This window comes from Ipomoea triloba, chromosome 5 (genome assembly GCF_003576645.1).
Source record: "Ipomoea triloba cultivar NCNSP0323 chromosome 5, ASM357664v1".
Taxonomy (NCBI): Eukaryota; Viridiplantae; Streptophyta; class Magnoliopsida; order Solanales; family Convolvulaceae; genus Ipomoea; species Ipomoea triloba.
In genome coordinates, this window is record NC_044920.1 from 606,167 (window position 1) to 630,288 (window position 24,122).

Below are 24,122 nucleotides of genomic sequence, written 5' to 3' on the forward strand. Positions count from 1 at the left end.
AACATATGCCATGCTGCCCCCTACGGGCCAAATGCTGACTCCAACACCAGGTGCACTTGGGGGAAACCCGTTGCAAGGAGCTCCACAACAAGGATTGACTCCGATGTACCAAACGTGGCCGGGGACTCCTGGATACTATGTTGTATCACCCACTCCCCAAATGATGGCGATCCCTCAAATCCCCGCCGTGGGACAACAGGTGCCCCAACCTTCCCAGAGGCAACAGTCGCACCCCCAACCTCAAGATCGTAACTTGGAGGAAGTCCAATCTACGGATCGCACACGGAGGTCCGATCGAGAGGGACGTCGGTATGATCCCATCCAACGTAGGAGCGCTTTCGATCGCATCCAGAATAGTGTTAGATCTCGCTTGGGGCCCCAAAATGACAATGAACACGCGAGACAGAGGTCCCGAAGGACTGTGGAGGAAAGCAGCACTGGAAGTGCACAATATGGGGGCGCCCGTTCAGCTGATAGAAGGGCACGACCAGCCGGTCGAGTACGCGATCGGCGGACCAGTCGAGTAGACGATCAACCGGCTAGGGAAGATCGGCGGACCAGTCGAGTAGACGATCAACCGGCTAGGGAAGAGAGGCGGACCAGTCGAGTAGACGATCAACCGGCTAGGGAAGAGAGGCGACTCGATGAAGAAGATGATCAACCGGCTAGGGAAGAGAGGCGACTCGATGAAGAAGATAGTCCCCGCCGCCAAATGGCCAGGATGCAGGAAAGAGTAGATCGTTTGCAACAAGAACTTCGCGAGAAAGTCGGCGTGAGAAAAGAACCATCATGCCCGCTAATTTCCACCCCCTTTACGGACGACATCATGAATGCCCACTACCCGCAGGACCTCCAGATCCCGTTGGCCCACACTTATTCCGGGCGATACGACCCGCAAGAGCATGTCGACATGTATTATGGCAACATGTTGATGTTGGGAGTAAGCGATGCGGTCATTTGCAGAGCTTTCTTCGCCACCTTGGTCGGTAAGGCGGCCGAATGGTTCAAGGATTTAGAGCGGGGGTCGATCAGAAATTTCGGCCAGCTGGCCGATAAGTTCGTAAAGCGCTTCGCTGCAAGTAAATCGAGAAAGAAATCTTACACTTGCCTGAACAAGGTGAATCAAGCTGTGGGAGAACCGTTGTCTACTTTCTTATTCAGATGGGAACGTGAGGTTGATGAGGTTGAACCAATGGAGGACCGGGTAGCAATCCAAGCTTTCCTTGCATCACTTTGTTCTGGGGCGCTCTACTACGACCTCATAGTTAATCCCCCCCGAACCTATGAGGAGGCCATCACTAGAGCTAAACATCATGCAGACGCCACCGAAGCCAACATGGCAAAGAGACGTGATGAGCAACCGGCCAATCGGGACAGAGGCCATGATCAAAGGAAGAATAGACCACCGTTCAAACACGTCAAACAACACAACCGACCAGATGACGTACCACGTTTCACTCCGTTGAACAGACCCTTGGTGGAAGTTTTGCAGTTTGCCGAGCAATGCAATCTGGTCCACCCGCCGGAGCCGGTACCTGAGGGGGAGGACAAGAGCAAGTATTGTGCTTTCCACAGAGTCAAGGGACACAATACTTCGGAGTGCATGGCCTTGCGCGTGCTCATCGAACAACTCATTCAGAATGGAGAGTTGGGGCAATTTGTGATGAAGGGAGATAGAAACAAAGGAAAAACGGAGAGGAATGTGTGGAAAAGGAATCCCGAAAAGAACAACAAGGCATTCGTCCCACCTGGGACAGCTGACGAGAAGGCTGTCGGAAAGAAACCAGTGATCCACGTCATCTACGGGGGCCCTGAAGGAGGTGACTCTTCGCGCCAAAGGAAGCAATGGGCGAGGAACTTATACGTCGGGACGATCCACTCGGAACCCCGAGAGAAGAAAAAGCGTACAGAGCCAATATCTTTCACTGACGATGATCTACCACTCCATGGGGAAACCCAAAATGACCCGCTCGTCGTCACACTAGATGTCAGCGGAACGGATGTCCAGCGGGTGCTGGTCGACACAGGGAGCTCTGTGAACATTTTATATTTTGACGTCTTTACACAATTGGGTTTGTCCACCGATCGGTTAACCCCCATTCGGACCCCGCTGTCTGGTTTCACTGGCGACTCCATAGAAGCAGAGGGAGTCATCCGCTTGGACGTGGAGTTGGGCAGCCAACCGAACGTATTGAAGACTACCATGGACTTTGTGGTAGTAAAATTGAAATGTGTTCACAACGCTATACTTGGACGACCAGGCATCACTCGCGCAGCTGCTGTTATATCCATGAGCCACTTGTGCATGAAGTTCCATACACCTAATGAGATTGGAGTGGTCCGAGGAGACCAACGTGCTGCTCGGCAATGCTACGTGCGAGCGGTCAAGCAGTCGGACCGGGAGGAAAGTAGGATTCACACCATATCCCAGCAGGTCGACCATGGAGAGCTGAAGGAAAAACCACAACCTGCCTCAGAATTGGAAGAAATCATACTTGACTCCGACCGACCAGAAAGAGTAGTCAAGATCGGTCGAGGACTCCCTGTCGACCTACGTGAAGACATCATTGGAGTGTTGCAGAGATACAAGAATGTTTTCGCTTGGGGACCGGAAGACATGCTCGGAGTTGATCGATCTGTCATTTGCCACCGCTTGTCAATCCAGCCAGGTTCAAAACCGGTCAAGCAAAAGAAAAGGCACCTGTCGAGTGAAAGAAGGGAATTCGTGAAAAAGGAGACCGCCACACTCTTGGCAGTAGGGCACGTCCGAGAAGTCCTCTACCCGGAATGGTTAGCCAATGTAGTCCTTGCGCCTAAACCGCCAACATGGAGAATGTGCGTGGACTACACCGATTTGAACAAAGCTTGTCCGAAGGATCCATATCCCTTACCAAATCCCGACCAGATGGTTGATGAAACAGCCGGGTGTGAGCTGCTAAGTTTCATGGACGCATTCAAAGGATACCATCAAATCTTCATGAGCAAGGAAGATGAAGAGAAGACTGCTTTCATCACTCCAGACGGAGTGTTTTGCTATGTGGTAATGGCATTTGGTCTGCGGAACTCCGGAGCTACATACCAAAGGATGGTGAACAAGCTGTTTAAAGGATTGCTCGGGTCGACTATGGAAGCATATGTGGATGACATGCTCATCAAGAGTCGACTGAAGGAAACTCATCCTGCCGATCTTGCCCGGGCATTCAAGGTGATGGAAACTTTCAACCTGCGTCTGAACCCAAGTAAGTGTACTTTTGCTGTTCAGACGGGAAAATTCTTGGGGTTCATGATGACGGGGCGGGGGATCGAGCCAAACCCCGAGAAGGTCAGAGCGATAATGGAGATGCAACCCCCCCGATCAGTCAAGGATGTTCAGCGACTGACCGGTCGACTAGCAGCGCTTAGCCGTTTCCTATCCAAGTCAGCCGAAAAGTCTCTGCCGTTCTTTCAGATTTTGAAAAAATCGAATGGCTTTGAATGGACGCCGGCGTGTCAATCGGCTTTTGAAGATTTGAAGGTGTACTTGAGCTCTGCACCAGTCCTATCGAAGCCAGAGAAAGATGAGGTCTTGTTCGTTTATTTGGCTGTGTCCGACCGAGCGGTCAGCTCCGTGCTCGTCCGTGAAGAAAACAAGGGAATCCAGAAGCCGATCTACTACGTGAGCAAAGCTCTTCAAGGACCGGAGCTGAGGTACACAAAATTTGAGAAGACAGCGTTGGCGCTCTGGGCAACAGCCAAAAGACTTGCAGCCTACTTCCAGGCTCACCCGATAGTAGTGCTAACCGATCAACCGTTAGGAACGATCCTCAGGAATCCAACATCATCAGGGCGATTAATCAAATGGGCCATGATGCTCACCCAGTTCGCGATTGAGTATAAGCCCCGTCCTGCCATCAAGGGTCAAGCATTGGTTGATTTCATCGTCGAGTGCACCGCACGCGACCCGGAACCCGACCGAACGACTGCGCTGGAAGAACCGTGGTGGGAAGTTTCTACTGATGGGTCGTCAAGCAAGAAGGGATGTGGGGGTGGAATTGTGCTCACCTCCCCTAAGGGCTTCAAGATTTATCAAGCCTTGATTTTCAAATTCCAACCTACCAATAACGAAGCAGAATACGAGGCGCTCATCGGCGGGTTGCGACTGGCTAAGCAGATGAAGGCTGAACGGTTAAGGGCACGATCAGACTCCCGGTTAATAATCGGACAGCTATCCAGCACGATCGATGCAAAGGAGGACCGGATGATACAGTACAAGGATATTGCGCTCGAACTACTACAACAATTCAAAAAATACGAGCTGATCCAAATACCAAGGATGGAGAACACGGACGCTGACATGCTCTCCAAGTTGACTCAAGAAGCTCCTGAATACGTGTCCAAAATCGCACGCATTGAAGAAGTCGGAGCGCCAAGCATTGATGTCATAGAGGTCCACCCGGTCGAGATAGGCGAGCCAGACTGGATGTACGACTTGAAGAATTACATCGCCAACGGCACTCTACCTGACGACTCCTCCCGGGCAAAGAAAGTTAAGTTGAGGGCACCGCGCTTCCAATTGGTCGATGATAGACTCTACAAAAGATCATATGGTGGACCGCTTCTTCGGTGCTTAACCAACGACGAGGCGAAAATTGTGATGGAGGAAGTTCATGAGGGGATCTGTTCTGCCCATCAAGGACCGAGAACACTCGCGCAAAAGATCGTTCTAATGGGTTACTACTGGCCTTCGATCAACTTGGATTGCGAGCAGTATGTTCGACGATGCGCCACTTGCCAAGAATTTCACAAGTTACCAGGTCGACCAGCCACCTACTATCAACCCGTCAGCGAGGTAATACCATTTGCGAGGTGGGGAGTGGACCTGATCGGAGCATTCCCAATGGCAGCTGGACGCAAAAAGTATGTGATTGTGGCGATTGATTACTTCACTAAGTGGGTGGAAGCAAAGGCTTTGGCAACTATCACTTCTCAACAGTGTCAAAAGTTCCTTTGGAAAAATGTGATTACTCGTTTCGGGGTACCCGTTCAATTGATCACAGACAACGGGACACAATTTGATAGCCGGCCATTTAAGAACTTCATGGCTCATTTGGGCATAAGGCATACCCGGGTGGCCGTAGCTTACCCGCAAGCGAATGGTCAAGTGGAGAACACCAACCGGACGATCCCGCAAGCGAATGGTCAAGTGGAGAACACCAACCGGACGATCTTGGATGGATTGAAAAAGAAATTGCAAACTGCGGGTCGAGGCTGGGTTGAAGAGGTTTCGTATGTTCTTTGGACGTACCGGACCACCCCGCGTCGGGCAACGAATGAGACACCTTTCTCCCTGACGTATGGATTCGAGGCAAGAGTCCCAATCGAAGCATGGCTCCCTACCACTCGGGAGAAAAATTACGATCCGGAAGAGAATGATGAGATGCAAGGTACGGAACTCAATTTCATAGACGAAAAAAGGGACATGGCAGCTCGGAGGTTAATAGAATATCAGAAGAGTGCCAAAGTAGCGCATGACGGTCGAGTGAACCCACGATATTTCCAAGTAGGAGATCTGGTCCTACGACGGAGGGAAGCCAGCAGACCGACCGATCGCGGAAAATTTGCCAAGAAATGGGAAGGGCCCTACAAGGTTTCCGCAATGGTTCAGCCAGGTACCTATAAGTTAGAAACTCTTTCCGGTCGATTAGTCGACCGAGTGTGGAACTCTGAGCACCTTATTAAATTTCATAAGTAGGTTGGTTGCTCGAATGTAACTTGCATCTAGAATAATTAAGTTGAAGTGTTTTTGGGAATTTTTCATTGAAGAGTAATGGTGCAAAAAAAAAAAAAAAAAAAAAAAAAAAAAAAAACTCTCCGGCATGCTCGTTTGGGGTTTGCGTTCGACCTGCACGAGTCTTCGTTTGGGTTGCATTCAACCTGCACGAGTCTTCGTTTGGGGTTTTGTTCGACCTGCACGAGTCTTCGTTTGGGGTTACGTTCAACCTGCACGAGTTTTCGTTTGGGGTTGCGTTCAACCTGCACGAGTCTTCGTTTGGGGTTGCGTTCGACCTGCACGAACCTTCGTTTGAGGTTTTGTTCGACCTGCACGAATCTTCGTTTGGGGTTGTGTTCAACCTGCACGAATTTTCGTTTGGGGTTTTGTTCGACCTGCACGAAGTTACCCGGTTGAGTGTGTCTATGCACCGTCTTGACAAAAAAAAAAAAAAAAAAAAAAAAAACTCTTCGCCATGTTCATTAGACTCCTCTACGGTTTAATCCGGTGTAGGGTGGGTTTTCCATTATGTGTGGAGTGAATATTGCTTCATGGGTCAAAGTGATGCACGAAAACATCAAGTCATAAAAAAGAGGAAATACTTGAAAGAGTACGATAGTCTGACTGACACAAGAACGGGGTCAGCCTCCCGAGCACACGAAGGAAAACCTAAAGAACAATTAAAGGAGAGCAAAGCGGTCAAGGATCTTAATTGCATGAGGATGTTGCAGAAGGATCAATCGAACTTGTTGAAGGCTTGCTGAATGGTTCTGGACCAGGAGGTGTCAGATCGGCGGGTAGCACAACACGGACCTCTTCCCAGTCGTCCGGAAGGGCAGCCTCCAGTGTGCGATACAAGTTTTGTTGCATCCCCTTTTTTCCCTTGTGGTATCCCCAGCCAGCCACCCTACGGAGCATCTTTGATATCACTGGATCATCCCGAAACATGTGGAATAGAGGTAGAGCAGCTTCCTCAGATGGGCACAGAGTAGAGAGCAGACCAGGTATTTCGGTCGGATGAGAGGCGAAATGAGCAATGGCGTCCCTGCGAAACTGATCGGATTTCGGATATTGCTTTAAAGATTCCTCCAACTGGGCCACCCGCGCGCGATAAGACTCAAGTTGGTTTTCCAAATCCCTCATCGTGGCTTTAAATGCTTGTGACTCTTCTTCCCGCTTCATGGCATATAGTTGACACCGCATGAATAGCTCGGTGCTTGTGTTTGCAACCTGCCACACGATCACGCACAAATAAAAAAAAAAAAAAAGGATGTAGAGAGCCAGAACGATTGACAATCAGAGGAGAAATACGTACGTAGGATAAGTGTTGGGCCATCTTTGCGGCGACCTCTTCATTGGTATCACTGACGACACTCGCAGGTGGGGGGCCTAGCTCGGACAGTAGGTTGAACATTTTTGGTAGATCAGCCGTCCCACGAACAAGTGCACGTACGTGAGGGGGTCCCTCTTCCGCAAGTCGAGGCATCTCACGATTGGTTGCGAGTGTACTACCAGGAACCTTAGTTTCAACCTCAACCTCACCTAGAGGACGCTTGCCCAATGACGTAGAAGGAACTGGAGCGATAGAAGAACTAGACGGAGGGGGTCCAATGGGTAACTGGTCGGTCTCGTGGTGGTCAGATGGTGCGGACTTCCTTTTCAGAGTGATCTTCGATGATTGAGACTGATCAATACCGAATGACGACTTCCCCCCAGCACCTACAAATTCCTCAAGGTCAGGGTCAAGGTCCATTGCTAGATGACCTGCAAGATAAGTAACAAAACAAGTGAGGAATCAAAGGCAATAACAAAGCAGATTGCATAATGTCACACGTCCAACTCACCATCTGGGACAACCTGACGTTGAACCCCATACATCGGAGGGGTAGATGAGCTGCAGCCAATGCCTCTGGAGAGTGATAATTATCCCAAGAATAGCACTCCGATGAAATCTTCTCGACTGCATCCTTGATCTCTAAAGTCTCAGGTGGTAGCACGCACTTGCGCATTCGACGAGACCACTCATTTTTGAAATTTAGTATCTAACATGTCTTGGCCCAAATTATAATTAAGTCATCTCGCTCCAACTCAAATCCTTCAAATAGTGACAAGCATATGGTGGCCCAACCCATATATTTGACATCAAAGAAATCCAAAGTTATAGAGCATCCTAAAGAGCGATTGTTATGCTATGGACTCGGGTCTATGTTTATAATTTTAGAATTTTATTTTCACAATTACAGAATTTTATATTTACAATTTCATAAATCTATATTCAATAGTATAACACTATTTTTGAATCTATATAACAAAATTGTGAATATAGAGTTCAAAAATTGTAAATATTGAGTAATTTAATTTTGTATATTGAGATCTAAAATTTTGAATATAGAGTTCTAAATTTGTAAACACAAAGTTCTGTAATTGTGAAAAAAAAAAAAAAAAAAAAAAAAAAAAAAAAAAAAAAAAAAAAAAAAACTCTTCGCCATGTTCATTAGACTCCTCTACGGTTTAATCCGGTGTAGGGTGGGTTTTCCATTATGTGTGGAGTGAATATTGCTTCATGGGTCAAAGTGATGCACGAAAACATCAAGTCATAAAAAAGAGGAAATACTTGAAAGAGTACGATAGTCTGACTGACACAAAAACGGGGTCAGCCTCCCGAGCACACGAAGGAAAACCTAAAGAACAATTAAAGGAGAGCAAAGCGGTCAAGGATCTTGATTGCATGAGGATGTTGCAGAAGGATCAATCGAACTTGTTGAAGGCTTGCTGAATGGTTCTGGACCAGGAGGTGTCAGATCGGCGGGTAGCACAACACGGACCTCTTCCCAGTCGTCCGGAAGGGCAGCCTCCAGTGTGCGATACAAGTTTTGTTGCATCCCCTTTTTTCCCTTGTGGTATCCCCAGCCAGCCACCCTACGGAGCATCTTTGATATCACTGGATCATCCCGAAACATGTGGAATAGAGGTAGAGCAGCTTCCTCAGATGGGCACAGAGTAGAGAGCAGACCAGGTATTTCGGTCGGATGAGAGGCGAAATGAGCAATGGCGTCCCTGCGAAACTGATCGGATTTCGGATATTGCTTTAAAGATTCCTCCAACTGGGCCACCCGCGCGCGATAAGACTCAAGTTGGTTTTCCAAATCCCTCATCGTGGCTTTAAATGCTTGTGACTCTTCTTCCCGCTTCATGGCATATAGTTGACACCGCATGAATAGCTCGGTGCTTGTGTTTGCAACCTGCCACACGATCACGCACAAATAAAAAAAAAAAAGAGGATGTAGAGAGCCAGAACGATTGACAATCAGAGGAGAAATACGTACGTAGGATAAGTGTTGGGCCATCTTTGCGGCGACCTCTTCATTGGTATCACTGACGACACTCGCAGGTGGGGGGCCTAGCTCGGACAGTAGGTTGAACATTTTTGGTAGATCAGCCGTCCCACGAACGAGTGCACGTACGTGAGGGGGTCCCTCTTCCGCAAGTCGAGGCATCTCACGATTGGTTGCGAGTGTACTACCAGGAACCTTAGTTTCAACCTCAACCTCACCTAGAGGACGCTTGCCCAATGACGTAGAAGGAACTGGAGCGATAGAAGAACTAGACGGAGGGGGTCCAATGGGTAACTGGTCGGTCTCGTGGTGGTCAGATGGTGCGGACTTCCTTTTCAGAGTGATCTTCGATGATTGAGACTGATCAATACCGAATGACGACTTCCCCCCAGCACCTACAAATTCCTCAAGGTCAGGGTCAAGGTCCATTGCTAGATGACCTGCAAGATAAGTAACAAAACAAGTGAGGAATCAAAGGCAATAACAAAGCAGATTGCATAATGTCACACGTCCAACTCACCATCTGGGACAACCTGACGTTGAACCCCATACATCGGAGGGGGTAGATGAGCTGCAGCCAATGCCTCTGGAGAGTGATAATTATCCCAAGAATAGCACTCCGATGAAATCTTCTCGACTGCATCCTTGATCTCTAAAGTCTCAGGTGGTAGCACGCACTTGCGCATTCGATGAGACCACTCATTTTTGAAAGGCACCCCGTCTTTCAAAAACACTCGAAGAAACTTCCCCCTCCACTTACGGTTGTTATCAGGCAGACCAGAAACTTTTCCAAACAACCCGCGACATTGAATGATCACGAAGCTGGGGTGGCAATTCTTCCCCATAGTCTTTACAAGATGGAGGAAGTTGAACAAATCGATCGTGCAAGGAACTTGATGACGTGCACAAATTTGAGGGAAGCACGCAAGTATACGATGACCATTTGGCGCCACTTGGCTTGGAACTATGCCATAATAATTCACAAAATCAACAAGGAAAGGATCAAGGGGGATACGCATACCAGCTTTCAGCGAATCCAGATGGACACCTATCCATTTCTTGTAATGACAAGAAACGATGTTAGTCAGGCGTCGGTCAACCTCGTAACGGATCCCTTCTCCAATCAAATCTGCAAGTTGCTCCTCCTCCTTGGGAGATATTTCAACCGGAGTGGCAAAAGCTCCTTTGGGATCCAACTCGACGTAATCACCACTTGGCGTGATACTTTTGCTCGTCGAGGTTTCTTTCACCTTGCTCGAAGTGGAGTCGTCCGTTTGGATTTTCCTTTTCTTCAAAAGAATTTGTGAAGGGACAGATTGTGTGGGGGCGACAGGACGAGCCCTCACTTGTTGAGCATCGTCAGAACGATTCGGTGACCCACCCTCGGACACACAAAATTCATCCTCAATCAAATCATCATAATCATGGGCAAAAACGTTTTGGCTATCATCTTGCGACATGCTACACAAGTAAGGATGCGAGCAAATCAACAACAACGGTAAACCGTCAATATCAACAAGTAGTATGTTTTTTATCTTTGGGAACCAAGTTTAAAAAAAAAAAAAAAAAAAAAAAAAAAAAAAAAAAAAAACTTACTTGGTTAGAGTAGCTCAAGTTGGTAGTTGGTGTGCTTGAAGATGTGCAAGGGGGCTTGAAGTGAAAAAAATGAGAAGGGAGAAGGGTATTTATAGAGAAAACAATGGGCCTTGAAAAATGATGGGCCTTAGTGAAGTAATGGGCTTAAAAAAAAATATGGATTGCTCTAGCTTATGGAAACCCAAAGATGGCATGTTGCATGGAGAAGGAAATTGTAGACCGACATGAGAGAAGATTGTCCATGATGTAGCCGACCGAAGAAGATGGCGAGAAAACATTTTCACTTCTCAAACCCGACAATTCTCGCGGATTCAAGAAGTGGGGGACTCGTGATGGGTAAATACGCAATTGGACTACGCGCGCACTTTGCCACCCTACTTGACAACCACTCGGTCGGTCCGCATCGACCACTCTACATTCCGTCGACATCCACTCGGTCGGTCCGCATCCACCACTCTACACTCCGTCGACAACCACTCGGTCGGTCCGCATCCACCACTCTACACTCCGTCGACAACCACTCGGTCGGTCCGCATCAACCACTCTACACTCCGTCAACAACCACTCGGTCGGCCTATTATCATCCTACGGGCGACTTATTGCCACCCTACGGGCAGCCTACTAAGGAGCTAGGAGATTCCGAATTATAGGAATCATTTGAGCTCCCCGAAGATTCTAATCGTTTGCAATGCTCGAGGCGACAAGTGATGGCATTTTGTGAGTAATTGCTCTGCCACCTCGAGCACGTCACGGAGATCCTGCAGAGCGACTGTTCAAGGTGACCAATGCCGACATGACACGTCAGACCATCCGCATGTCATCCGTTGAGTACTCACGTGACCTGCTTAGTATAAATAGGGGGATCACACCCCTCATTTGGGGGAGGGAGAACTCATCAGTACTAGACTAATACACTTGCGATTTGATCATCATCTTTCTCTTGCTTACTTTTTATTACTGTTCGTCACTCGTAGAGCGATATAGCTTCGAACCGTTCAGTCGTCGACCGGTGACCCACCGAGCGACATCCTTCACCACCCGTAGCACACGTATTCGTAGCGTAATCGTAGACCCCGTTTACATTAACGCTATCAATAAGGTAGCTGGAAATTAATTTTATTTCTGGTAGGTAGTACTGTAGTAGATCAGATACTAAGGGGTCGTTTGGTTCACGGAATCTTAGATTACCTCAGGTAATAGGATTACCTGCAAGAAGGTAATGTGAGATTATGGGAATGTAAGATTACCTGATGTTTTTGGTTAAAGTTGTAGGAATATAATATTAATTTGTTTGGTTGAAGGTTATGTTTTAGGTTATANCTTTTTAATTCTTGCCTTCAGTCATATAATAGCCCAATTTTCATCAACCAACCATTCGACCATGACCAGCAACTTAGACCACAACAGCAATTAAAATCAATGCAATTTCAGCAGATGAATAAAAGAAGGGGTTGTTATGCCGTGGACCCAGGTCCACCTTGCAAGGTGAACTTGGGTCTACATTCATATATACTATACATTATATTCACATACACTATACTTTACATTCACAATTTGTAAACTCCACATTTACACATTATAGGATTATATGTTTAGTAAGTATATTATCACTGTTATGCATTCACACATTCAAAACTCTATATTCACAGGTTCTATACTCCACATTTACACATTACAAGGCTACAAGTTGCTAGAACTTCTTAACTCTATTACAGATTCACACATGCATAACTCTACATTCACGATTTCTATACTCCATATTCACAATTTGAAACCTTCATATTCACACATTTCTGGGCAACTCTACATTCACACAATCATAAATCTACATTCACGATTTCTATACTCTACATTCACACTTTGAAACCTCTACATTCACACATTTTTGGACAACTCTATATTCAGCAATATGTTTACTTAAAAAAAAAAAAGGACGTAGTTTTAGACCCAAGTCCACCTTGCAAGGTGGACCTGGGTCCACAGCATAATTTGCCTAAAAGAAGGATACTTGAGGGCAATTTTGAAATATTAAAAAGTAATCTCACATTACCTAACAAAAACTTGGTAATCACTTCACCTCAAACATACCCTCATTTCCTATGTGGCAGTCATCTTATATTACTTAGCATCTCACATTACCTAAACCAAACATGGTAATCTAATATTACCTTCCTCAGATTACCAAGGTAATGTTAGATCCCCTGAACCAAACGCCCCCTAAGATCAATCACAATAGTGATTTTTCATAATTTTAAAGGAAAAACATGACTTATGTAGAGGAGAAGAGAGAAAAGTTGGGATCTTCCTATAAGAATGATCAATCATTATTGTGTGGACTAAAAATAAAAAGTACATTATTTTTGTATAATGTACTTTTTATGTACCTACAGTACAAAAATAATGTACCTTCAGTACAAAAATAATGTACTTTTTATTTTTGGTCCACATAGCTATGTGGACCATGGTCCATGCAATAATTTACCAAGAACGATTTTTGTGGGGCCTGCTAGGAGAGAGAAAAGGGTAAGGAGAGGTGTAGCGGCGTGCCTGGGCTGCAAAAATTGCACCTAGTCGGGCGCGTGTAGTGCGCGTCCGCTACTCTATTTTTTCGCGTCAAACTTGCTTTTTATTCTTTTTTTCTCTCTTTTTCCTTCTTCTCTCTTTCATCTCTCTCCTAATTGGCACCTCAAACACCTCACCCGCCTCCCCCGCAAAAATAATAATAATAATAATAATAATAATAATAATAATAATAATAATTGAGGATGCCCTAATTCAAGCACTAACCTCGTACTCTAGACTCTTCTCGATTGGATAACTCCACCATGCTATTTTGATCATTACAACGTTTCATGTAATGAAAATGTATATATATATTGCAGCGGGTTACGTGAAAAAATAAATTTACGCGAAACGACATCATTTTTGAACTATGGCCCACACGGCTATAATAACTATTATGAGGCATAATGGTATGACACCTTGGACAATGACTTAGGAAACATGGGGCATAAATGGTATGATGACCGGAGCATCCTCAATAATCCAAGATTTTGCACAAGTTTTAAGAATCTAAGTAGTAAAAAAAGGTAGGGAAAAAGAAAAAAAAAACAATTAATGAGGGTGTTCGCCAGTTGACGCATACTTAGAACACTTCGTGATCTAACAAATAACAACTAAATATAAACATGTATTACATTAAAAATAAATATGTATAGTAATACTATAGTCCACATTATTTAACAATTAACCGTCTTTACTGAAACATCCCTCTAAAATTTTATGATGTTATTTATTTATTTATTATTCATTGTTTTCTTATTGGGCTAAGCAGTTTAGGATTGACCATTTCACTGCATCAACAATAGGCCCAAAGGCCCAATATTATTTTCCTGTATTTTCTTCTCTCTTATTTGGCGCCAACACATCAGTAAAAACCCTTCCACTGTAACTAACAACGAAGACAGTACGGTTCCGACGCCATGGAAGCTCAACCGGAGCTACCTTCTACTGAAGTAGACACGGAAATGGAAGTAGAGGACGACCAAATTCCACCTTCGAATTCCAAGGACCCGCCTCCGATTCTCCGCCTCGACCAGTCTGTGGTGAACAGAATCGCCGCTGGAGAGGTCATCCAGCGACCGGTCTCCGCCGTGAAAGAGCTTGTGGAGAACAGCCTCGACGCTGGCTCCACCTCAATCTCCGTCGTTGTCAAAGACGGCGGCCTCAAACTCATCCAAGTCTCCGATGATGGCCACGGCATTCGCGTATGCCCTCACCTTCCCTGGCTTGCTTTAAAATGTAGCGTGTAATGAATAGCTTTCGCGGATATAATGAAAGAACTCGGAGAAAGTAGCTCTCGGATACGAGAATTCATGAGTAATTTCTTTTAGTTTTAGCATTTATTCTGTTCTGTAAATAACCTGAGCTTCTGGCCAATATAATGTGTAAATAGAAGCTGAAAATTTGAAGGACTAACTTGCAAGTGTTCTATCTGTGTTTACGGTAACTGATGTATGTTATCAATTCGTGAAATTTACCCAATTTCCCCTTTCTGATATTGAATTTTCTTATTCTTGTGTTTGTCTCTAGAAAGAGGATATGCCAATATTATGTGAGAGACATACAACATCCAAGTTGAGTAAGTTTGAGGATTTGCAATCGATCAAATCGATGGGGTTCAGAGGAGAGGCATTGGCTAGCATGACCTATGTAGGTCATGTAACAGTTACCACCATTACCACGGGTCAGTTGCATGGTTACAGGTACTACTGCTAATAGTTTTCAGGAATATCAGGAGTTTATTAACCAGCTAAAAGTTTATTCACTAGATACTTGTATAAATTCTTTCATTTTGTTCCCAGGCTCCATACTTGTATCCGTAAAATTTTCTCTTCAGGATTTCTGTTGTCATAAAGGACTGTAGTATGATAGAATGTGGCTTTTCTGTAATTGTTCTATTTGTCTGACCTCTTTTCTTGTTGATTACTCTAAATCCTTTAGTTCTGATGGCAGTAGTGATTTTCTATCGTTTAGTTTTCCTGATGTATAATATTTATCAACTTATGTATTTTAGTTGACTTTTAGGGCAACATATAGAGATGGTGTAATGGAAGATGAACCAAAAGCATGTGCAGCTGTAAAGGGTACTCAAATAATGGTATGATTTTGACATCTCAGCATTCCTCTGCCAGATCCTCTCTTGAAGTTTCATTCTTGACTAGATGTAGTTTATTTAGGCCCCGAGAATCAGTTTTAATGATGTGGAGAGATTTAAAGAACTTAATACATATGTATATGCATATATATGTTTTAAACAAATAGAGTACAAGAGAAATTTCCAATAATGTTGACTAATGGCCATTTCTCCTTTCAATTTAACTTTTGAAGAGGAGTTGGTTCACATTATGGAAGCTCCACCCTAAATCAGGAACTGCAGTAACTCTTTCTGTCGTTCTCAGCAGTCAGCTCAACTAAGCCTTAGTCTAACTAGGCAACTATAGTTATGCACTTGTGCGTTTTGCCTATAGTTATTTTTTATAACACATTCAATATACATACATATATATATATATATATATATATATATATATATATATATATATATATATATATATTTGTTTATTTATTTATATGTCATATATACATTATGATAATTTTTCCTTGTTTTTCCTCAGATTGAAAACTTATTTTATAATATGGCTGCTCGGAGGAAAACGCTTCAGAACTCTGCTGATGACTATCCAAAAATTGTGGACCTCATTAGTAGGTTTGCCATTCATCATACAGATGTGAGCTTCTCTTGCAGAAAGGTTGGTGTTCTTTTGGGTAATTATGGCTATTATCACTCTTTACCTTAGCCCTTTTTCTGCTTTTTAAGCACGGTGTAACACTGGCTCATTGTTACATTACTTTGATGCAGCACGGAGCTGCGAGAGCTGATGTTCACTCAGTTGCAACACCCTCAAGACTTGACGCAATACGATCAGTTTATGGTGTGTCAGTTGCACGAAATCTGGTCAAAATTGATGTTTCTGATAATGATCCATCAAATTCAGTTTTTGAGATGGATGGATTCATTTCCAATGCTAATTACATTGCAAAGAAGATTACCATGGTGCTTTTCATCAATGGTATGCACTATTATTCTGATCATTGAAGATAATAATTGGTTTCTTGAAGCTTTTATACCAATTTTATAATCTGTTTGTAACTGTTAAACATGACCACTTAAGAAAAGATTGTCCTTTCTTGTTTCTTTTTGCACGTGGACATTTTAAAATGGGTATTATGACTTACATAACAATACAACATACGTTTTATACATTTGATGGTTTGCTATTGGTAGATATTCATATTCTTTTACTTAGCACCCTATCTCATGTTTTTCACTGCTATTTTCACTCTTATTAAGCTAAACAATCATTCTTTTGTTTTTTTTTTTTTTCTTGGCCAAAGAGTGGAGCTCAATGGCCTTTTTTTTTTTGTTTTTTTTTCAATTTTCCTGCTCATGTTTTGTTAAATTGAATGGTCTATGAAGTCTAGACTGTTTCTCTACTATATTTTTTTCCTAAAGAAGATCTTTCGTTTCTTTATTTTCTTTTCCAGACAGACTTGTAGATTGTGGTGCTCTCAAGAGGGCAATTGAAATAGTTTATGGTGCAACATTGCCTAAAGCATCAAAACCATTTGTGTATATGTCAATCACTTTACCCCCTGAGCATGTTGATGTGAATGTACACCCCACAAAGAGAGAGGTATTGATGATTGTGCTGTTAGTTTCTTTAAGTGATGCTCGTGGGAAGGTCTACTCCCACCTCTGTTTCCCATTTCTTTCCCTTCAAAATTTTCTCTCTCAGATTTAAGAATTGCTATTATTTATGTTTTATATAATAAGTTTTATACTTTAGGAGTGTTGAGTGTTGTGTTTAATAAACAGGTTAGCCTTTTGAACCAAGAGGTTATTATTGAGAAGATACAATCTGTGGTGGAATTGAAGCTGAGAAGTTCCAATGAGTCAAGGATATTCCAAGAGCAGGTAATCATAAGAAATCTTTTGGAAAGTAACATGTGATATTGATATTGATCCATGATCTTGAATGTGAAAATACTCTCCTGCTTTACAGTAGAACTACCATAGTACCATGTGCCAATGCAAAATCAAAAGTGAAATATCAATTTCAAGTGAAACATTAGTTCATCAAAAGTGATCACTGTATGCGGACATTAGTGCATTCTAAGTGAACGCTATTTTTTTTAAAGAAGTGACCATTATTTTAAGAATTGAAAATAAAACAGTAGTTTATCCAAAGTGAAAACCCAACTCATTCAAGGTAAATATTGCTCTCACAACACAGAGCACAGTGTGCAATGATGCATGGTAGTTTTTTTATGTGTACTTTTGTGGACATTACATTTCTGAGAGCATAGTCACTTATTCAGAATAAACTTTATACTTTTGGATCTTCATTTATTCCTGAAGTTAATCCTAAATCCTTGCATGTTTCATTATGAGTCATACTCTGCATGCCATCTTTTTCTTTTTCTAACATTATGCTCTATTTCTAATATGGTGCAGACAATGGATCCTTCTTCATCTAGTCCTTTGGCTACGAACCAAGATTCACAAAAAGATCCCTCCAAATCTGGTATAGTGGATATATTCCCAATTTATCCTTGAATTATGGAGAAATGTACTTGATCTGATGTGTAGAATTGTTCTGACTTTTTAGATTTTATCTTTGTTATAATCCAATTAGCTAATCTTGCCTGTTACAGTGATAAAATCACAAAAAACTCCAGTTCATAAAATGATAAGGACAGATTCACTGGATCCTGCCGGAAGGTTGCATGCGTACTTGCAAATCAAGCCTTCTAATAATACAGAAAGAAGTTCTTGCTTGACTTCTGTGAGGTAGAATTAATCTTCTGTGCATGTATATATTCATGCATATATCAACTTGACTTAACAAGTAAATTTTAGATGATTATAAAGAGAGAGAGAGACATAAATGTGAACTTTAGTGACTTTGCTGTAGCCACTCATGGCATATCCTTATGTAAAGAACTGGCATTGTAGGTCTTCTATCAGACAAAGGAGAAACCCTAAGGAGACTGCTGATCTTACTAGCATTCAAGAGCTCATTAATGAGATTGATTCTACCTGTCATTCTGGTATGTGCCAATATATTAAACCATACTGATGATCAAATCAGCCTTTGATTTCTACCAATTTAAAATTCTGTATCCTCGTAGGTTTGCTGGACACTGTAAGGGGCTGCACATACATTGGGATGGCGGATGATGTTTTTGCTCTGCTTCAACACAATACTCACCTTTATCTTGCAAATGTAATTAACTTGAGGTAATTCTTTTAGTCAAATTAAATAAACACAAGCATTTTGCAGGTGTGAATATGTGAGTATGTGACTTTGTAATTGGGAAGGGAGGAAAGCATTGAGTACCATTGTCTCAATCTATAGAGGTTTCCTTAATTGGGTATGATGATGCATACTATTTTACTGATTTATTTACTGCGTTTGAGTGGCATAGTGGAGCAAGGTGATATTTTTCTAACAAGTTAGAGTATTATATGCTCCAACTTGATGGGGTGTTAGAATATAACTTAGTCTGACATTGGGTATTTAGTAGTGGTGTAGTGGACCATTCATAATCTCATATAAACAAAGGACCCTATATAGGCATTAATATATAGTAGATTTTTCTCTATTTCTATCTTAACGAAGTCAATAAATCCCTTCTCTCTAGTTATCTCTAATGCTTCACTTATCCCACATCAACAATAATTGGAGTTGTAATGAAACTGTCAATTGCTGATCCCATGTGAAAGCGACATTTCACCAGATGGGCTACTAGAGTGTTGGCTCATTCTTCTCGCTCTTATTTTCTCTATCTAGCCATTGTGACAGTCCTTTTTGTTTCTGAGGGATAATTCATTGTGGATGTTCAGAATTATAGGCCCATTATTTTGTGTTGCATTGCGAAGCTGAATGTTGAGTGTTTCCAGCTCATTTCTAAGGCCTACTTCAAATTTTCAAAATTAATCATGGCATAAATTTTTAAAAATAACTCCTTGAAAACTGGAGAGCATTGATTTGCAAGAACATTCTAATCAAGAAGGTCCTATAAAGCAAGTGCTTGTGCAGCCATCTGTAATTGCATATGTTGACAATTCTATAGAACCCTGTGCTAAATGGTTAACAGATTAGAAGATACAAATACTTGTGGCATCATTTTTTATTGTCAAGAACAATGATCAGTATTTAGAAATGTATCAGAACTGCAGTTTAATTCTTATACAAGATCTGAAGCCATGCATTGTTTATATTTGTATAGCAAGAAGCCAAGAAGGGGAAATGGTTCTACTACTGATTTATATGCTATTTTCCCTTTATTCTTTGATGAGTTCTATCTAAGTTGTAATGTCAAGTAGCTGAATACCTGTAAACTGAGTTTAACTTTACTAGTAATATGACACTAGTTATGTTTAAACATTCTGCTCTTGTATACTATATTGAGAATATGAATTTAATAATTTCTTTTCTGCTTGCTTTTTCCATTCCATTGGATTTACTGAAAAAATTTGATTTGATAATATTTCCTTCTGTTTGATGCTTCACAGCAAAGAGCTCATGTACCAGCAAGTTTTGCGGCGGTTTGCACATTTTAATGCCATCCAATTAAGTGAGCCAGCCCCATTATCAGAGTTGCTAATGCTTGCTCTGAAAGAAGAAGATGTGGCTGCAGATGACAATGAAAATGATGACCTGAAAGAAAAGATTGCTGATGTAACTTTCATCTCAATTCTTACCCCCCTTCCTCCCAAAGAAATTAAAATAAAAATTAAAAAATAAATAAATAAAAAGCAAACATTGAACCCTTGAAGATGTCACCACATATATATAACTATTTTTTGCTTGTTTTCACCCTATTAATCTGAGAGTTGGAAATTCAACTTTCCTGGTTTAATTCTTGCAGTAAATCATATTTACTTATAATTTTATTAGTATTTTCATGCTGATATAAATTGGGGAAGTTTAATGTTAGATAGGCTGGATAACTATGTTCGCCCCTCCAATGCTCACCAAGTGTGCATAGGGCATTGGGTATTGTTTGTCTTTCACTCATACATACCTCTTGAAGCTGCAAATATTGCAAGCAAAAGTTTTGATGCAACTCTAGTTTCTCTTTGGACTTGTGCTTGTTTATATGTTTGCATCTTAATATTTTACCAACTTTTTGTTATAATAAGATTTCTTATGAATCTGTGATGTAGTTTTTACAGTGGTCTTCCTTTGCTGTTTTTAGATGAATACAAGTCTGCTCAAGCAAAAGGCTGAGATGCTTGAGGAGTATTTTAGCATCTATATTGATTCAAATGGTAACCTGTCCAGACTTCCTGTCATACTGGATCAGTACACGCCTGACATGGACCGTGTCCCAGAGTTTGTGCTTTGTCTGGGCAATGATGTAGGTTTCTTGCTTCCTTCTTTGTAAATTCTTTTGTTCCATTCTAGACTACTAGTGCACAAATCAGATTTGTTGTTACAATAATTATTTATTTATTGGCATGTTCAGAATAAGAAGAGCCAAAATATGCTTTCTTGGCATTGTTATCCTGAACACTATTACTCCTAAATTGGATGTCCAACCTATCTTCATATTACTATTGATGTATTTTAAATTTTCTTCACTTTGGTAGATTGACTGGGAGGATGAAAAGAATTGTTTTCAATCAATTTCTGCTGCTCTTGCCAACTTCTATGCCATGCATACTCCTTTGCTACCCAATCCCTCAGGCGATGGCTCGCAATTCTACAAGAAGGGGACAAGTTCAAGCAGTATTAATGGGCAAGGTAACTCCTCGAAAACTACTGGTATGTGTTCTTATGAGGAAAAAATTCCATAGAAAACTGTGAGGCAAATATAAGCAAAGTGTATTCCCTGTTGTATTTTTGGCTACCAGCCTCTTATTGCTAGAGTCGCATGGTAGTTTGAATCAATTTATTTTCTTCAGTAATCAATATATTTACAAAAATAAAAAATAAAAAAAAAATCCCTACTTTCCAATCCCCCTCCCCACCCAACCCCATCCAATCCCAATAAAATAACATCCATTGATCTGGATTGGATAACTCTGAGGTTCAGCATGGCAAAGAGCCAAACAGAGCCTTTGAAGGAACTGAAAACTGCTCTGCTTGCTATTATTCTAACAGGAAATGACACAACGGAGGATGAATATGAAAATGATTTACTATCAGAGGCTGAGAATGCATGGGCACAGCGTGAATGGTCAATTCAGCATGTTTTGTTTCCTTCTCTCAGACTCTTCTTCAAGCCCCCAAATGCAATGGCTACAAATGGAACTTTTGTTCAGGTATTTAACCTTGAGCTTATTGTTTTCTCAATATTTGTTACCAAGTCCTTATTCTAGAGCACCTTCTCCATCACAAACACAATTAAAATAAAAAAGATTCATTTTCTTGTTCACCGTCATTCTTGCGGTAGTAAGAATATATCTCTCCATATTCCAATCTCTAATTTTGAAACTGGAGTATATTGGCAGTTAGATGCATGAATACCTTTCACAAATTTGTTTCATTGGATGAAGACAATATGTATGAGAACTTTAAACTCCACTGTCGCAATAATATTGTCAAAAGCAGGTTTCTTGTCTATTTGTGCTCTAAAGCAGTGTCATTTCTCCCTTTTTAATAGGTTGCTTCACTGGAGAAGCTTTACAGGATTTTTGAAAGATGTTAAGATGGGCAGCAGAGGAAATTGATTGCATATTTTGGAGAGAATGTACAGTAGAAATATGTATAGTTGATTAGTTTGCCCTTCATGGTGGGGATTAGGTAATGTCTGATGATGATATGGAGAATGTGAGTGAAAACATGGTGAAATTATCAACATAATTTTAGAATCTGAACAGAAAATGCAAAATGTCATCTTTACAAGCCTAATAGCATTCCAGTCTGACACAATAAAGTGAAGTGTCTAATTGCTTATCAATGCATACCCTAATATTTCACAAATCTTTAAATGTTTGGGAAAATGAATAACTCATCATCTGCGCCATTAAACGAGTGGTCTTTAGTTTGATGACTAGTGCTTAAATACCGAATGCCGAGGTTACACAAAATCAAAGACAAAAGCCTTGTGGCTTGACTAGATCTTTGGAGGTGTAGTAATGTGCTGTTAAAGAGCTGGCTGGATCTTTTTTATGCAAATTCTCTGTATCCACAGTCCAAATCCTCCTGCCTTCCTACTCCAAGCAAAAATATCAAATCCACTTGCTGTCACTGTGATTCAAGAAGGATGTTTGTAGCAGCATTAACGTCATTTCTAGCACGGATGAGTGCCTGCCTAGCCGAGTTTCTGTCAAAGCCCATCGATACTAGCATGGTAATTGATTCCTCAGGTGGCTCTACGGCGGAAGACAAAGGAGCAGCATAGTTTCCCTGAAGCAAAACACAGGAAGTACTAGTAGGTAAGAACACAACTGAAAAACTAGTTAAACTCTGAAATGGCACTAGACTACATTATAACAACACAAATGGTACCAGATTCAACCATATCTTCAAGATCAATAAAAATTAGCAAGTTCAGGCAGAGAGAGTTGCTAAAAGAAGGCACTTCCAGTGGCCTTGAGCACCAAAAGAATCCTTCTATGAAGGAGGACATACTAGTCTTATTGGCCAGCTTGTCCAATGAGGCATTTGTATGCCCTTCCAGGCCAGACAGGTCAACAAGAATAGATAAGTGCTTCACAATTGCTATTATCTAAGTTCTGGAGTTACATGCTAACTTCACCTATTATTTTACTGCATTCCTGTTCAGGCCCATCCAAGAATACTGGATGTCCTGATGGACTACATTTTTCAAGGATAGATGAAATCAAGAAAACTAAGACATTTTTTCCCAAATGGCCATGACAATTCTAGGCAATGCTTCCTTAGGTGACGACCATAAAATAAAATAAAAAATTAATACACAATAACCAAAGCTCCCATAGTTGGCAACAAAGACAATACTTACCTCAACTTGGCGACTTGCATATGATGGCACATTTCCCAAAGCATTCCTTGGTGCTGGAGATGATGTGCTCCCTGTGGATGGCCAGGAAAGTCGGGAGAAGAAGGAAGCAATAAAATCTGGAAACTGTAAACAGAAAATATATATACACAATAAGCATAAAATGAATTACTGGATGAAGATCATTCATAAGAAGCAATGTTTGTAAAGAGGAAAACAAAATTAAATTCATCAAACGAGTGCAACCTTTGTCTCACATAAAGTATAAAATTTAGGAAAAAGTCTACCAAATACAAAATGTAGAGATTTATGTTTGCACTGCATGAATAAGTTCAGGCTTAGAATTAAAACCTATTACAAGCTAACTTTGTGAAAGAGGAAGAGGCCAAGATGGAAGAAATTGGCATGCTAGCCATTTAGAAATCAGAACATTTGTACAAGCCACCAACTCAGACAAAATATACATTTTCCCCACACCATGATGCACATTATATATTCCAACCCAAAAAAAATACACACACACACACATTGTTGATGGGTTTAGTTCAGTGTAGAGATAAATTCAAACAGAGGGAGAGAGAGAAGAGGCAAAACCTTGACCCTCCGAATGCGGAAAACATTCATACGATACAAGCAACCAGCAAGAATTCCACAGAGGCCCGGCAGAATAGACCTTTTCCAAGATGAAAAAAGAAGCTGCAAAAACAAAAATTCAGAGTACTGATAACATAAAAAAGAGGAAAGGCAACATGGAAAAATTTTTCCTACAAACTTCAGAAAGTCAGAAAGAAAAAAAAAAAAAAAAAAAAAAAAAAAAAAAAAAAAAAAAAAAAAAAAAAAAAAAAAAAAAAAAAAAAAAAAAAAAAAAAAAAAAAAAAAAAAAA

The 24,122-nt window shown here is 41.6% G+C and overlaps 4 protein-coding genes across 4 annotated transcripts in view; 1 reads left to right on the forward strand and 3 right to left on the reverse strand.

Annotated features, from left to right (window-relative positions):
* Positions 1 to 6,331: 6,331 nt before the first annotated feature.
* LOC116019244 lies at positions 6,332 to 7,627 on the reverse strand. Its single transcript, XM_031259392.1, has 3 exons — positions 7,594 to 7,627; positions 7,065 to 7,513; positions 6,332 to 6,979 (listed from the first exon to the last, which is right to left on the reverse strand). The coding sequence occupies exons 1-3, from the start codon at positions 7,625 to 7,627 to the stop codon at positions 6,458 to 6,460; spliced, it is 1,005 nt and encodes a 334-aa protein (XP_031115252.1). The 3' UTR covers positions 6,332 to 6,457.
* Positions 7,628 to 8,352: 725 nt separating this feature from the next.
* LOC116019245 lies at positions 8,353 to 9,195 on the reverse strand. Its single transcript, XM_031259393.1, has 2 exons — positions 9,076 to 9,195; positions 8,353 to 8,991 (listed from the first exon to the last, which is right to left on the reverse strand). The coding sequence occupies exons 1-2, from the start codon at positions 9,172 to 9,174 to the stop codon at positions 8,461 to 8,463; spliced, it is 630 nt and encodes a 209-aa protein (XP_031115253.1). The 5' UTR covers positions 9,175 to 9,195; the 3' UTR covers positions 8,353 to 8,460.
* Positions 9,196 to 14,125: 4,930 nt separating this feature from the next.
* On the forward strand, positions 14,126 to 22,160 carry LOC116019706 (DNA mismatch repair protein MLH1). The gene is made up of 16 exons (XM_031260003.1): positions 14,126 to 14,447; positions 14,773 to 14,945; positions 15,268 to 15,340; positions 15,858 to 15,992; positions 16,103 to 16,313; positions 16,789 to 16,937; positions 17,120 to 17,218; positions 17,759 to 17,828; positions 17,959 to 18,094; positions 18,260 to 18,354; positions 18,436 to 18,544; positions 19,823 to 19,988; positions 20,509 to 20,670; positions 20,903 to 21,056; positions 21,417 to 21,577; positions 21,919 to 22,160. Exons 1-16 carry the CDS (start codon positions 14,163 to 14,165, stop codon positions 21,961 to 21,963), a joined length of 2,223 nt encoding a protein of 740 aa, XP_031115863.1. The 5' UTR covers positions 14,126 to 14,162; the 3' UTR covers positions 21,964 to 22,160.
* Positions 22,104 to 24,122, reverse strand: part of LOC116019575 (rhomboid-like protein 20) — a 6,493-nt gene continuing 4,474 nt past the window's right edge. Inside the window, exons 6-8 of the mRNA XM_031259848.1 lie at positions 23,833 to 24,009; positions 23,242 to 23,364; positions 22,104 to 22,664 (exon numbers count right to left, since the gene is read on the reverse strand). Coding sequence (XP_031115708.1) covers positions 22,503 to 22,664; positions 23,242 to 23,364; positions 23,833 to 24,009 — 462 coding nt within the window. The 3' untranslated portion in view covers positions 22,104 to 22,502. The remainder of the gene's footprint in view (positions 22,665 to 23,241; positions 23,365 to 23,832; positions 24,010 to 24,122) is intronic.